Below are 16,200 nucleotides of genomic sequence, written 5' to 3'. Positions count from 1 at the left end.
ACTCTGCCTGCACCTCTCACAGCGGTGGAGTACAGGAGTCGACGGGAGAGTGCTTGGGGGTCGATTTATCATGTCTAGATGAGACGCGATAAATCAACCCCCGCTGGATCGATCGCTGCCCACCGATCCGGCGATTAGTGTAGACATACCCTAAGACTTGGGAAACCCAGGTTCAATTCCCTACTCCACCACAGATCTCATATATGACCTTGGGCAAGTCACCGGGGAGGAGATTTTTAAAGTTATTTAGGTGCCTATAGATACAGATAGGCTCACCCTAGGATTTTCAGAAGTGCCTAGCTATTTAACTCCCACTGAAATTCAGTGCATTTAGATGCCTGAATAACTTTAAATAGCTGGCCCTTAGTGTCTCTGTGCCTCAGTTCCCGTTATGTAATATTCGGATAACAGCACTTCCCTACCTCACAGAAGCGACATGCAGATAACACGATGGATAAAAACCTACACTGTTTTCAAAAATAATATAAATCATATATTTAAATAATATATTATTTAAGTTAAATGCATTTTTAAATAAACTTATTTAAAATTAAATTTGAAATTATCACAAAAACGGTTACTATCCTATTCTGTAACTATTGTTCTTTGAGATGCACTGCATGCATGTGTGCGTGCACCCAGTGCACCAGAGCCGGAGTTGTTCTTTCCTTAGTCCAGACAGTGCATGCGCCTTCACATGCTCACATTGCCAGCTGATGGTATAAAGAACAGAGCTGTCCCTGGTCCCTCTCAGTTCCTTTTGACTAGATAGACTCCTAGATAGAAGGGAAGGAGGGTGGGCTGAGGAATGGACATGTGCAAAATATCTCAAAGAACAACAGTTACACAACAGGTTAGCAACCGTTTTTTCTTCTTTGAGTGATTGCATGTGTCCATTCCACTTCAGGTGACTCACAAGCATTTAAGACTAGAAGAAGGTTTGGGAGTCTAGCTGAACGACAACTGAAGAACTACTCAACCAAATCTGACATGGTTTCTGGATTGCAAGGCTATAGCATAGTGCTTTGTAAAAGTATGCACCAATGACCACGTTGCAGCTTTACAAATGTCTCTTAGAGGTACCCGAGCCATAAAAGCCGCAGAAGCTGTTAGGGATCCTGTGGAGTGAGCTACAAACCTGCTTGGTGGATGTACTATGGCCATGTCATAGCACAAACTTATGCAGGATGAAATCCACCATTATATCCTCTGCATAGAAACTGGGAGGCCTTCCATCCCCTCTATAACTGAAACAAACAGCTGGTTAGATCTTCTGAAAGATCTAGCTCTGTTCAAGTAAAACACTAATGCCCTTCTGATATCCAAGGTATGAAGCCTCTCTTCATTCTTATGAGAACATGGCTTAGGAAAAAAGGATGGTTAGTATACGGCTTGATTAAAGTGGAACTTCCGAAATACTCAGTGAAGGACTTTGAATGAGGACATACATGTTTTTTTTGTAGGGACAAAGTATATTTATGGAGGGTCAGCAACCACGGCATGTAACTCTGTCACCCTCCCCATGGAGGTAATGGCCACCATTACCATCATAGACAGATGTAACAAAGAAGTGATGGCCATTAGCTCAAAAGGCAGACCCATTAGCATTGCCAATACCAAAATGAAGTCCCAGAGACAAGTGGGATCTGCTATTAGAGATGTAAAGCCTGACCAAACCCCTTAAGGGTCTCATGGTTATAAGGTCAGAAAACACTGATCCGCCCCCTGTCGGTGGGAGGAATGCAGAGATAGGAGCCTGATTGTCTTCATAATGGCTCAGGACCTATTAGGTGACTTTGCAGCAGGAGGAACAGTAGAAGATTTTGAAATGGGAGATATACCACAGGGATTCCAAAAAGTCAGTGGGGTGGCACAGGACCCCAGCCATAACTGTTCCATGGGTACTGGTCTCTGGAACATCTTCCAGTCAGATAGGTACTAAGCTCTTCCTGCTGGTGGCGATGACTGATGCGGCTTCCTGTCATGGAAAAGTGGTGCATACGAGGTAACCTTGGACTCCAAGTCATATCCAGAGTACTCTGACAGTCACAGTAGTGCTGTGCCACTCTGTGCCAGAGACTGAAAATGTCTGCCAGATGATGCCAGTACTGGGAAGAACATACCAGGTTTACAACTGGATTGAACAGGGCAAGAAAGAGTTGGACTAATGACAGCGGGGAAAGACTTCAGTAAACAAGTCCACATGCTCAAACTACAAATCACTGATGGAAATGAGGGAGTCCTTTATTACACTGATCAGTTGCACCAGGTGGTAAAGGCAAATGCACTGCCCTGATGGATCTGCTACAAGAAAAATATCTTCTCTGGCTCTGGTGCACTGGGCACACATACACGTGAAATAGAGTGGACATGTGCAATCACTCGAAGAAGAGCCTACATTAAGTCCTAAACTTATTATAATCTACTAAAATAATTTAAATGGTTTAAATGAAACACAAAAATATTAAGATGTACATGCTTGCTGCCAAGTTTTAAAAAAAGCCACACAACTGAACTGGTAGAAATCACTGGATAAATACCCGGAAGAAGAGTCTGTTGAAGTGCTAAACAAGCTTCTGACATTAGTCCCTTCTACAAGTGCACAGACATTTTCTTTATTTCAGTTTATTCAACTAGTTCACAGTTTAATGACTAGTTCATTCAAAGCTAAGGAACCAATTGGGAGTTGAAAAAGCAGGAAAGCTTGTTTTCCCTCTTCCAATCTCTACGAAAAAAATATGGGTGCAAGAGGATAAGATCTACTAGTTCTAAAATCCAGAAGAATATGGTGACCAGAAACTGTCAGTTCAATTCATTTACTACAGACAATACTTCCTTTGTTTAAGTAAGTCAGTTAGCTTTAAATGCAAAACATGTTTAATATGCTTTTTGATAAGCTTTGTTTTTCTTATGTATCCAGCACTTAAGGTAGTTTTATTTAATAAAAAACTAAAATGCTGCTTTAGTGTATTTTTAATTGAATTTGAATTTCCTTCCACACAGAGTTTGACACGATTCACCATTTTCTAACATAATAAAAAAATTATAATCTGAATAAAGGTAAATTAAGCTATATAAATCTGCATAGATATAGTGTATTCTCCTAGTTAGCAAGAAGAAATACCAAATTTGGGGTAAAGACTATATTTAGTTGCAAATAAACATGTTTTTAATAGTTACCAATTAATGTGAAATCAACCTTTCTTAAGGAAAATAACTTAAAAGTACCAATGCAACACACAATTAAGACCAATGATTTAAATCCAGATTTCCTGCTTGCTGATCTAAATAATGATTAAAATAGGTGATTTAAATTGCATTGATTTAAACCAATCCCCTCTGGAGGATCAATACATTAAAGATTGCGAGGAACACAGATTCTATGGTAACGAGGGCCACAGAAGTACCTCGGTTAGCCAGAGAATGCCTTGTGGTACTAAGTCAAGTGCCTTACAAAAATTTAAGTAAACTGTTAGTGCAGTTCCCATTAATCAACCAAACGTGCAATCTCAACAATAAACTATATCAATTTGTATGACAAGTCCTATTTTTCTATTAAGACTGTTGACCAGCATTAATTATGCTACCCTCTAAGTCTTCATTGATGGCATCCTATATCCTGCATAGAATAGAGGCACCAGTCATGGACCAGGAGTCCACTGTTGGTGGTTCTGTACCAATGCAGAAATTATATGACAAAATTAGTTAGTAGAGGTTAACCCAGATGTTGCGGACAAACCTCATTGGCAGCATTGGTACAGATGGCATTATTTTGTGGTTAAATGTGTAACTTAATATATGTAATCTACATAATTAAATATTCTCAACATATAATACCTTCAGGATATCCAAGGCAACCAAGCAAATGCAACACAGCCCAGGTAATGTTATGTTGGAACTTTAATTTTTTAATATCTTGACATTTTGTAATTTTAACTTAGCAACCTTAGCATTGCATTAAGTCATGTTTTTGCAGTACACAGAACAATTGCCATAGATAGATATTGACAGAGGCACTAGAGGATATGGTAGCAATTTAATGGTCTGACTTTTGTGAGAGTAATTAGTCAAGGCTGTTTCTTTACCACCCCCCCCGCCCCAAAAAAAAACCCAACAAAAAAACAAAAACCCCTAATAAGAGATACTGAAACTTTTCACCTAAATGATAATCTCTACATTCGTTTTCTTGGAATCCTCGAACAGTCAGAGCATCAGAGGAGATCTCTTCACAAGACTCAGGTAGGGGTTGAATAATATCCAGTCTAGGTCTTGCACAACATTCCATTTCCTGGGAAAAATTCAACCACAAAAATAGGTTATGCAATTTGTCTTCTTTATATCAACTGATGGTCACCTGAGAACAAGATTTAAATACCAACTTCTGCCACTGAGTCTTCCAGAAGGATATCCATTGTCGACAACAGACATGCCCAAATTGTCAGTATCAGACTTAAATTCCCAGTTCTCTGTAGCTATGAAGTGGTTATGCCCACAAGAAACAAACAGCTGAAATCTTCCTTCACTGTGTTTTGTAGATTTATATAATTATGTCACCATTTGAGAAGAGTGGAGTGAAATTTCTACACTGTGAATGGAGCAGAGATGAGAGTGGAAAAAACTTTCCACAAATATTCATTCAAATTTGAAAGCAAATTTCAATTTAGCCATGTCTCACTACTCTTTCATGTTCACTTTTTGCAAACAGTTTCATGAAAAATGATTTTAGCTCAAATATTCACCAGATATGAACTTCAAATTGTGTGTTCAACTGTAAATTTTGCAATTCATAATTTGTGTGCTGTTGATTAGTTTTTGTACATAAATCACATGGTAATGTTCCTATTCTTTCTTTGGTTTGCCCTTAAGTTATGTAACCAACACAGAGCAAAATGCACGTCACAAATGACTACACAATTAGAATTTTACATTGTGTTAGGTACATAAGTTATAATTGCATGTTAGTGATTCCACAGTTAAGGCCAAACAGAGATTTGCACTTACATCAAAGATTAAAAATTGTTTGGTATGTATGAATTAATACACTGTACCTTAACCAAATACACAGCACTCACTCAGAGTATGGAATTAATTTTCTAGAATTCAAAATTAAATGGATTATCTCAGACTGATTAAACAGATTTTTAAGTGGGCTCTACCACTTGTTTATGGGGGTGCATCCAACCTCATTTGGTTCCATCTAGCAAATAAAATTCCTGATTTTTGAGATTTGAAAAGTAGCTTACTTCTACATGATAACAAAAGTTACTAATGTGTAAATTTGTGATTTAACAGCACTACTCATATTTCTAATGGCATCATAATGATGGTCACCTAGTATATTTATCAACCAATGGACTTTGAGAATCTGAGTTTTCAATTAAAAAAATTAACTAGTGGGCTAGATCTTCGGCTGTGTCCAATCCCTTCAGAGAGACAGCTCCACAAAGGAGCAGGTTGCAGCAACCTGATTCTGGGCTTAACTGTATACTGGGGCCAGTCCCAGGTTTTTTTTGAAGCAGGGTGGATTTCAGTCTAAATTTATCCTTTAAGCATCCAGTCAAAGTAGGAGCATATTAATCTGAAAGTAATCCAGAATTCTTGATACACTGATGAGCTCGAGTAATTGGAACGTAGCGAGTCTGTTCTGAGTATTTGTGGGTCAAGTGGCATAAAGTTTGGGACTGGACTTTCACGTGTGGTTAGTTATTTTCTGATTTTGGGATCAAGTGAAACTGCTGGCTTTACAGCCTTGTATTTTTAATTGTGCCAAGGCCCCAGCACTGTCACTTAAAAAAAAAAAAAAAAAAAGTAGTTATGAATCAAACTCAATAATGGAGTACTTAGTGAAGCTGCTACCTGTGCTCTCCCATCAGCGCAGGTACTCCACATCCCAGAAAGGTGGTAGCTGTGTCAATAGGAGAAGCCCTCCTGCTGATGCAGCACTGTCTACATCGGCAGTTCGGTCAGTATAACTGCACTGCTCAGAGGGTGGATTTTCTACACCCCTGAGCAACATGTTTATACCAACGCAAGTTTGTAGTGTAGACCAGGGCTAAGAAGTGGTCAGGTGAAGTCACTGGTTCAAATCTAATCCTAGTTTGGAATGACTGAAAGTTATTTGCCAGTCCTGAAATGAGTTGGTGGGCTCATTAGTTCACAACAAACAGAATTCTACAACACGGAGATCATCACTGATGGTAACTGTCACCCTTGCTGGCAATCACAGCAGAGAGACCAAACTGATAGGTCCTTGAGGCTGAACTACTTAAAGACATGTCCCTCTCCAGGTCATAGCAGAGGTATATAGGCAGGACAGCAAGAGGAAACTTTCACAGCATTTGCTCACCCTTTGTATGTTTGCTTTGGACAATTAGATGGGTTCAGTTTTATCAGCTTGGCATCTTTCACAAAAACACAAAGCAAATGCAAACACATTCAAAATCTCTCCGCTATGATCTATTATTGCTTGACCTGAAATTCTCTTTCCCTCCCTGTTCCCTGAAGCAGTCAGAATTTCTTTCACCGTTCCCATTTAACTCTTGCTTTATCCCAGCTCTTTTCCAATACTACTTTTTCATTAATGACGACTTCCAATTTCCTTGCTTACTAGCATTTCACTCTCCCATTTCCCTTTTCATTTGTTACCTTGCTTCCTTTCAAAAGACTCTCTCACATCAGAGGAATTACTGTACTAACTCTCTCGGAAGAAGCTGCTGTGGCATTTTTATTTTTTTGCCTTAAAATAAATAAATAAAAAAATACTAATCTGACATCCTGCAATAGGGCTAGAAGCTAACCCTATTGATTTCAATAGGTTTGAGCATTAGTTTGAGCCTACAGCACTTCATTGCCTAGCAACATGTGCACCCAGTTGCTTAAGGTTACTATAGCGATGACTGTCTAACGCAGGCACGCTATCAAAGAGATGATCAAGAACATCTGCCACTCTTATATTGGGGCTTCAAGGGCTTTCCTTTCCCCACTTTTTACTGTCTATTCTGAAACAAATATAAGAGGCAGGCATGGTTGTTTCCCTCCTGGTAGCGATATTAATTCCAAGTGCTATGTATTTACAAAAATATACAGTGCACAAACCAGATATCTCAGAGGTGAAGGAAACAATCAACCACTCTTCCAGTAATTTCCACTGCCCCGAATACACTGACTCCTATTGTTAGAGCTGATCAACTTCACTCTCTCATTCCTGAAAATGCAGTGTCAGCAAGTTGCCCCTCCTTTCAGCTGGATGTATCCTTCATTCCTTCTCATACACAAACACCAGAAAAGATTGAGAGAGAGGCTTTCTTTGTTCCCCCCAAGGAACAAAGGAGACCAGACAGCAGGACCTCTAAAAGGTAAATACACTAGACTTCAACATAACCTCTGTAGACCTTATTTTATAAGTCAAGGATATTGTATCCATTGTTCATTACAGACTAAGCTAATGAAGAATCATTTCACAGATAATCATTGTGTCTAACTTAAACCTGAGGAGGTTTTGCACTCCTGTGCATCTGTAACACCAAAGTAATTACCGTTTTCTCAGAAACCTCCTTTACGTATGAAAGTACAACAAGCTGGTCGCAGAGAGGTGCAAGTCCACTGATGTAGAATTCAGTATCGAACTGGAAAACTGCAACACAGGAAAGACACAGATTTATATAAGAGCATGATCCACTCTCTCAGAAAAACATGGATCTGATTTTCAGAGGTGGCCAGCTGTACATGCTCAGCATCTCAAATAAATCAGGCCCACGGTATATAACAAGCCTACAGTACTCCTTGTTAGACTCACTGGGTGACAGAAAATTGCAACTTGCAAATGAAACTAAATTAAGGGTTAGGAAAAGAAACATTTTGGGGCTCCATCATATGCTATCGCTGTGATTTTTATAAGCAGAATCAAGATTTGAAAAAAAAAAGAAAATGTTTGCTGATATTTCCTTCTTTGGCCTGATTTTTAAAACTGAAAATGAATTTCCAAGATCACTCCTGAACCCAGGGGATTTGAATGCTGACTGTAATTGTGCTGGGGGAAGGGGTTGCAAAAAACAGTTGAATGTTTATTTTTAAAAAAAGTTTTGTTTCAGTATACAGTGAACCACATCATATACATCACTTGAAATGGAAATAAATTACATATTTTTTTCTTCTGCTCAGTTTACATTTGTACATTTAACATCAGGGAGCACTTTGCTGCTTTTTCTCTCTTTGATCCTTGCCCACCATATAGGTAACATAAATATACACAGAGAAGATCTGTAAGTGACTGCATTTGGACTAGCAAGGTGCATTTTATATAACCCTATGTGTAGATCCCGGGCACAGTGATTTTCATTTCCATTTTAGAAGAAACTGAGCACAGATAATGAATGTGTTGCCATTAGTTACCACTAATTTAATTAGAAGAAGGAAATGCACTGTAATCTTGAGTGATAAAAGAAGCTAAAGAAATGATCGTAAAAGAAATGGGGAGGACAGAGGGGAAATAATCATCCATTAAGTAAGAAAAACTGGTATGAAATAAGAGTTAAATGTAACATTTGTCTCTAAAGGAATAAGCAAATACATATAAAAAAAATTAACAGACACTGTGACATCATTGTGGGATGAATGCGTCACATAAGGTTAAACAGTCAATCAACAATATCCCTGGGTAGAATATGCTGACATTTTTAATCCTCTAGGCAATTATTTTGTTCCATCCTGCAAGATTGACAATGCTGCTGGGAATATATCACGTTTTGAGTGCTGATTTTAGAACAGCTGATGTCAGAAACATTATCTACATAATATATCTTGCTCCTGACATTCAATTTAGCATTTAAGGACTGAAAGGAATACTCAAAGCAGAACTTGAAGAAGACACAAAATAAAATGGACAAAACGAAAAAAGAGGAGGACAGAGGAATATTTATTGACAACTTATCAAATGGTGGCTAAAGAAGATGTCTACTGCTCTGAGAGACATTTAAAGAAGACTGAGGATTCAATTTGGGTGAAGAACATGGTGCTTAGTGACATCTTTAGAAAGAGCCTGGGTAGAACATTCTAAATAATCTAATTTCCATTGACTTTCAAATAGGACTACAGTTCCTAAATCAATTCGGCACTTTTGAAAACTTTACCCTATTTGTCCACCTAGCTGTGAAGATGGGATAAACCAAAACAGCTGTTGGGCAAGATGAAACAGAATGTTGCAGTAAGTTTTGTTCTCAGAGTTTAATTTTTCTGGTTTCAAGGTCAGCTTCTCTATAGCTCATCCTCCTCAAGAGACCTTGTTGAAATACAATGCAATAGTTCTCTTGCTACAGCCTTGAACAAAGAACATCTAGTACAAATGCTTCTTGTTTATCTGATAAAAGACTTTGAAACGGCTAATCAAAAGGCTTTTATTGAACAGATTACAAACATTATAGCCATACAGAACACAAGGTAAGTAGTGAGCCAAATTAACCTAACCTTACAGGTAGTTTGTTATGAGAGAAAGAACCACCCAACGAATAGCTGTTCAAGAATTGTTATTAATTTGAACAGGATCATGAAACTATTAAACCAAAACTAGCATCTATATGCATTATGAGACCACATCCAAGTAAAACGTATTTATGATTAAGGCTTACAGGAACCAAGATGCAAGACACACTGATTCAGATCAGTTCTGCTCTATGTTAGTCTGTCAAAAAAAAAAAAAAAAATACTGAAAAGTGAAACGCAGGCTGAAATCCTTGATCTTGTCCATTTAAAAAATACGGCTAATGCAATGAGGTGACAAGATACTGTGCTGCGTCTTTTACCAAATTAATCACACAAAACTGGTTTAAGTGCATAACTGTTAATATTTCACGTTTTAAAGATGCACAACAATGCTGTAGACCAGAGGTTCCCAAACTTGTTCCGCCGTTTGTGCAGGGAAAGCCCCTGGCGGGCCGGGCCGGTTTGTTTACCTGCCGCGTCCGCAGGTTCAACCGATCGCGGCTCCGAGTGGCCGCGGTTCGCTGCTCTAGGCCAATGGGAGCTGGCCCGCGCCACTTCCAGCAGCTTCCATTGGCCTGGAGCAGCGAACCGCGGCCACTGGGAGCCACGATCGGCCAAACCTGCGGACACGGCAGGTAAACAAACCATCCCAGCCCGCCAGGGGCTTTCCCTGCACAAGCGGCGGAACAAGTTTGGGAACCTCTGCTGTAGACAAAAACTAAAACCAAAATGCTTGTTTCACTTATTTAGTTGCACATAGTTTCCCTTGTTATGCTACAGGCATATTGGATGAAATCCTGACCCCAAAGAGTCAATGAGATTTTTGCCATTGATTTCAATGGAGTCAGGATTTCACCCATCATCTACTGAGATGAGAAAGCAGAAGACTAAACTAAACTGGCATAGGGAATTCACTCACAACCTAACCTTCCCATATCTTAATATTGGGGGGAACTGATATAGGAGAGCACAGAACGTCTCCAGTCTTTCCTATGTTACAGGTTCGAGGATGGTCTTCAACTATTAGCACAGTTTCTGCCTAGACTATGTAAGCAATACAAAATAGGTCACAAAATATCACATGCTGATCTGAGCTGTTTTCAGATTCATACAATTGCATCCAACAGAAAATAAAAGTGATCATTTAGTCACAGAGGGTAAATTCACCCTTGTATAGAGGGGCCAGCAAAAGACCTATGCACCACTTCAGTGTCTCTCAAGCTCTCTTTTGAGGGCTTAAGTGATGTACAGGCGATGTGCTATCATCTGCACAGGGTTGAATTTTACCAAGAAAAAGTTAACATCCATTCTTTTAGGCACATTGCTAAAAGTGCCTAAAATCTTGAAATATAAGCATTAAGTAAAATAAAAAATATTTATGTGATTTTTTAACATTAATGTTTGTGATTGGAAAGACACATTTCTAAGAACCTGCCCGGACATTTTAAGTATTTCAATATTTACAGTAAGCTCTCTTTCTTTCATTACTCACCTAAAGGTTAGCTAATTTCTTTGTATTATTTTGTAAAGTGATAGTATCTCAAGGACGGAAGCATTTCCAGCCAGCAGGGAACCTGAACAGAAGAAACTACCAGACATTTCTAGGTTAAAAGATGTCAATTGTGATTCAAAATTAGGAAGGAAATGAAACTAGTTTTTAACAGTACATGAGAGGCCATGCATCAGAAAGCAAGGGCTCAACAGGAACGCTGCCTTTTTGTGCAAGTAGAGTGAAATAGTCAACGTGGGAATCCTAAATTTGTACTCAAAGGCAGCAGTGTGCTCTACAGTTCACTGTAATTCTTCTCCTGAAATTACATCATGTCCTACATGAGCAATAAAGTGACTACCTACTAACTGAGAATGCATTCAAATGACATTCTAATAAGACATTATTTTACTTGAGTTTCCATAGGAGGAGCACTTTATAGGATATAACTGATATCAAATGTCAGATTCTGTGTGTACCCCAGACTTGGCATCAGTACAAGATTTTGCACAGGATACACAAGATGGGTTTTCCACTTGGAGCTCACAACCCCAAGGAGAGTTACAAACTGGTTCCATGGCTCACAACCAACACATGGGTAGATTGGGAGAGAAGGTGGTCTCAAAACTTTCTGTTGTAACATGGGAAGGTTCAGAACTAGTGGGGCTAGATAAAAAAAAAAAAATCACTAATCAACCACTCCTGACCTGGCCTGAAAGACACAAACCAAAGGATTAATATTTTCACTACTTTGATGTAGAATATGATTTCATTAGCTAGGGTTAGGGCTGGTTAGTACCTGTCAACACTGAATTAGATGGGTGTGATCAGAAAGCAAGAAATATTATGCTAGATAAAGCTGGGGCTCTGTTAAACCCTTCATGATTAACAGCTGTCACCTTACTGGATACGGATGTAGAGTGGAATCAAACGGAAAACTTGCTCTTAAAACAAAACACTCATCATTACTTATTACAGACTCTCAAATTAGAAATGGAAGAGAACAATTAGGTCATCTAGTCCATCACCTTGGCAGTGCAAGATGGTCCCTATGTTAAAAAATGTAGTACATAGTGTAATGTCAGCAGCATTAAGACTGGCTGTATAACTGTACTACCCAGAATACATAGCATTTATGAAACATTTACTTCAGTTTCATGGAACTAAGCAAATCCTTATCTACGTCTTCCCCAATACTGCCGAGTACTTTACTTTGTGAAATGTAGCAACATATTGTACTACTGCTGAAAACATCCCATCACTTTTTATAATCTCACAGCAATTAAGTCATCAATGGGAACATTTCCCACCATTTACAGCATACATTTCTCCAGACAGAGGCCTATAGTTAGGGCTCTACCAAATTCATTGCCATGAAAAACCTCATGGATTGTGAAATCTCATAGAATCATAGAATATCAGGGTTGGAAGGGACCTCAGGTGGTCATCTAGTCCAACCCCCTGCTCAAAGCAGGACCGATCCCCGACTAAATCATCCCAGCCAGGGCTTTGTCAAGCCTGACCTTAAAAACTTCTAGGGAAGGAGATTCCACCACCTCCCTAGGTAACGCATTCCAGTGTTTCACCACCCTCCAGTGAAAAAGTTTTTCCTAATATCCAACCTAAACCTCCCCCATTGCAACTTGAGACCATTACTCCTTGTTCTGTCATTATCTACCACTGAGAACAGTCTAGAGCCATCCTCTTTGGAACCCCCTTTCAGGTAGTTGAAAGCAGCTATCAAATCCCCCCTCATTCTTCTCTTCTGAAGACTAAACATCCCCAGTTCCCTCAGCCTCTCCTCATAAGTCATGTGTTCCAGTCCCCTAATCATTTTTGTTGCCCTCTGCTGGACTCTCTCCCATTTTTCCACATCCTTCTTGTAGTGTGGGGCCCAAAACTGGACACAGTACTCCAGGTGAGGCCTCACGAATATCGAACAGAGGGGAACGATCACGTCCCTTGATCTGCTGGCAATGCCCCTACTTATACATCCCAAAATGCCATTGGCCTTCTTGGCAACAAGGGCACACTGTTGACTCATATCCAGCTTCTCATCCACTGTAACCCCTAGGTCCTTTTCGGCAGAACTGCTGCCGAGCCATTCGGTCCCTAGTCTGTAGCGGTGCATTGGATTCTTCCGTCCTAAGTGCAGGACTGTACTTGTCCTTGTTGAACATCATCAGATTTCTTTTGGCCCAATCCTCCAATTTGTCTAGGTCCCTCTGTATCCTATCCCTACCCTCCAACGTATCTACCACTCCTCCCAGTTTAGTGTCATCTGCAAACTTGCTGAGGGTGCAATCCACACCATCCTCCAGATCATTTATGAAGATATTGAACAAAACCGGCCCCAGGACCGACCCTTGGGGCACTCCACTCGATACCGGCTGCCAACTAGACATGGAGCCATTGATCACTACCCATTGAGCCCGACAATCTAGCCAGCTTTCTATCCACCTTATCGTCCATTCATCCAGCCCATACTTCTTTAACTTGCTGGCAAGAATACTGTGGGAGACCGTGTCAAAAGCTTTGCTAAAGTCAAGGAACAACACATCCACTGCTTTCCCTTCATCCACAGAGCCAGTTATCTCGTCATAGAAGGCAATTAGATTAGTCAGGCATCTGGTCTTCTGTGTAGTATAGGGGTAAAAGAACACAAATTTCAAGGGGGAAACGAGTGTTTCTCAAATTGGGGGCCCTGACCCCAAAAGGGAGTTACACGGGAGGGGGGGAATCGCAAGGTTATTTTAGGGGGGTTGTGGTATTGCCACCCTTACTTATGTGTTGCTGTTAGAGCCGGGTGGCTGAAGAGCAGCAGCTGTTAGCTGGGCGCCCAGCTCTGAAGGCAGCACCCCACCAGCAGCAGCGCAGAAGTAAGGATAGCAGTAACCTAACCCCCTGCTACAATAACCTTGTGACACCCGCCCCCCTCGGCAAACTCCTACAATTACAACAATGTGAAATTTCAGATTTAAATAGCTAAAATCATGAAATTTATGGTTTTTAAAAAATCCTATGACCATGAATTTGGTAGGGCCCTACATACAGTCTTCAAGGAAATCACATAGAATCCTTGTCATCTTTTAACAACAGATTGACAGAATTTTAGAAGCTAAAAATATTGATGGCCTCAAAGGTGACCTTTCCTTCACAAAAGTACACTGAATGGGAAAATTGTGTGTGTATGCAAAATTACGAATAGGCAACTTCAGCAACCAATAGGGGAGGAATATGGCAGCCTTCAGATCACAGTATTAGCCTCACTTATTTCATCAGGCATTTTGCTAATTGTGAATATGGCCTTTTTTGTCATCATGTGAGGCTAAAGGGGTAATAGCAGTATGAGTCAATGTGGGTTTATTATATGGGTAGTATGGTGTTTTGTCTGTTAGATTATATTTATTTATTTTTAGGACTTAAGACGTGCAGGGGTCTCTGATTAAATGTTTACATAAATAAATATATAAAGAAGTTGGCATTTAACCACTGGTGACAATTTTCTGCTGATTGTGGATGCTAATAAGATTTTTTTTTTTTAAGTTCTTACAATGCTAGAGTACAGTATCTCTATGAGCCAAACTGAAATATTCAGCATCTTCTTCCAAAAAACAAATTGGTTGTCACGATGTCCACTTCAATCAAAATCCAAAATCTGACTTTCCAGTGGCTGAAATTCATCAGTAGCAATTTCACTAGGAAACGTGTATGGATTGATCTGTAGTTCTGTGACCATTCCCTAGGACACAAAGGTGCGCTGGGGAGCACATCCACTATACATGCAATTTTATACCAGTTAGCAGTCTGCCTTAAGTATTTTCTACATGGAAATAACGAGTATCTGGAGGTGTTATAGTTGGTTAGAAGCTGGACTTTGAATAAGTCCCCTGGGGTGAAAGTCTGGCCACCATGAAGTCTTTAGGAGCTCTGCCACTGACTACAAGGGGCCAGGATTTCATCTTACATTTTACTCCAATACAATAACTCCAACTATACATACAATATGATGGGGGCTAATTTAGCTACAGATAATCAGGAAAGAGATCTTGGAGTCATCGTGGATAATTGTCCGAAGACATCCATGCAGCATGCAGCGGCAGTCAAAAAAGCAAACAGGATGTTAGGAATCATTAAAAAAGGGATAGACAATAAGACGGAGAATATCTTATTGCCCTTATATAAATCCATGGTACGCCCACATCTTGAATACTGCATACAGATGTGGTCTCCCCATCTCAAAAAAGATATGCTGGCATTAGAAAAGGTTCAGAGAAGGGCAACTAAAATGATTAGGGGTTTGGAAGAGATTAGAGAGGCTAGGACTTTTCAGCTTGGAAAAGAGGAGACTAAGGGGGGATATGATAGAGGTATATAAAATCATGAGTAGTGTGGAGAAAGTGAATAAGGAAAAGTTATTTACTTGTTCCCATAATATAAGAACTAGGGGCCACCAAATGAAATTAATAGGCAGCAGGTTTAAAACAAATAAAAGGAAGTTCTTCACACAGCGCACAGTCAATCTGTGGAACTCCTTGCCTGAGGAGGTTGAGAAGGCTAGTTCTATAACAGGGTTTAAAAGAGAACTAGATAAATTCATGGAGGTTAAGTCCATTAATGGCTATTAGCCAGGATGGGTAAGGAATGGTTTGTGAAATGCTGTGTGATCTTTGGTGAAAGGCATTATGTAAGTGGAAAATATTAATTATTTCCTACCCCTTACAATAAGATTCTCATATTGCTTTTTAGGCCTTCGCTGAGGAAAGGATCCCTATTCAGGTCAGTGCATAAGCACATGCTCAACTTTATGCATATTTAGAGGAATTAAGCAAGTGCTTAAGTTCTTTCCTGAACTGCAGCCTTAGCATGCAGATCAATCTATATTTTTATGTATATACTAAAAATCTAAATTAGCGTTAATGTTTTTTTTTTAAATAAAAAAAGTAATGCAGACGCAAACAACAACAGGAATGGCTTAGTGAAGTATAACAAACAGCAAGAACGTTGAAATCAGATGGAGTAAGCACAGATATCAAAAATTCTTTTAAAATATCACAGTGGTCTTTAGTCCAAGTTAAACTTGTAATTCAATACCAATACTTTCTAATCAATATGGTACTTCACTGTGGTAGCTGACAGAGCTGAACTGATACAATCAGCTCATCCAACAAACTGTTACCCTGGCAGCAACATTTGTGGAGTTTATGTAAGAACCATGCAAGCAGGGAATTGTA

General features: G+C 39.5%; 1 protein-coding gene across 8 annotated transcripts in view; it reads right to left on the bottom strand.

The window, feature by feature from the left end:
- VPS41 (VPS41 subunit of HOPS complex) overlaps positions 1-16,200 on the bottom strand; it is a 175,240-nt gene that overhangs the window by 67,174 nt on the left and 91,866 nt on the right. For all 8 annotated transcript variants that reach the window (XM_074945318.1, XM_074945320.1, XM_074945316.1 and 5 more), the window contains 2 exons: positions 7,536-7,633; positions 4,159-4,288 (listed from right to left, as the gene is read on the bottom strand). In XM_074945318.1, coding sequence (XP_074801419.1) covers positions 4,159-4,288; positions 7,536-7,633 — 228 coding nt within the window. The remainder of the gene's footprint in view (positions 1-4,158; positions 4,289-7,535; positions 7,634-16,200) is intronic.

Source organism: Natator depressus, chromosome 2, assembly GCF_965152275.1.
Source record: "Natator depressus isolate rNatDep1 chromosome 2, rNatDep2.hap1, whole genome shotgun sequence".
Taxonomy (NCBI): domain Eukaryota; kingdom Metazoa; phylum Chordata; order Testudines; family Cheloniidae; genus Natator; species Natator depressus.
Note: the sequence above shows the minus strand (reverse complement) of the source record. Positions and strands in the feature narration are given on the sequence as shown.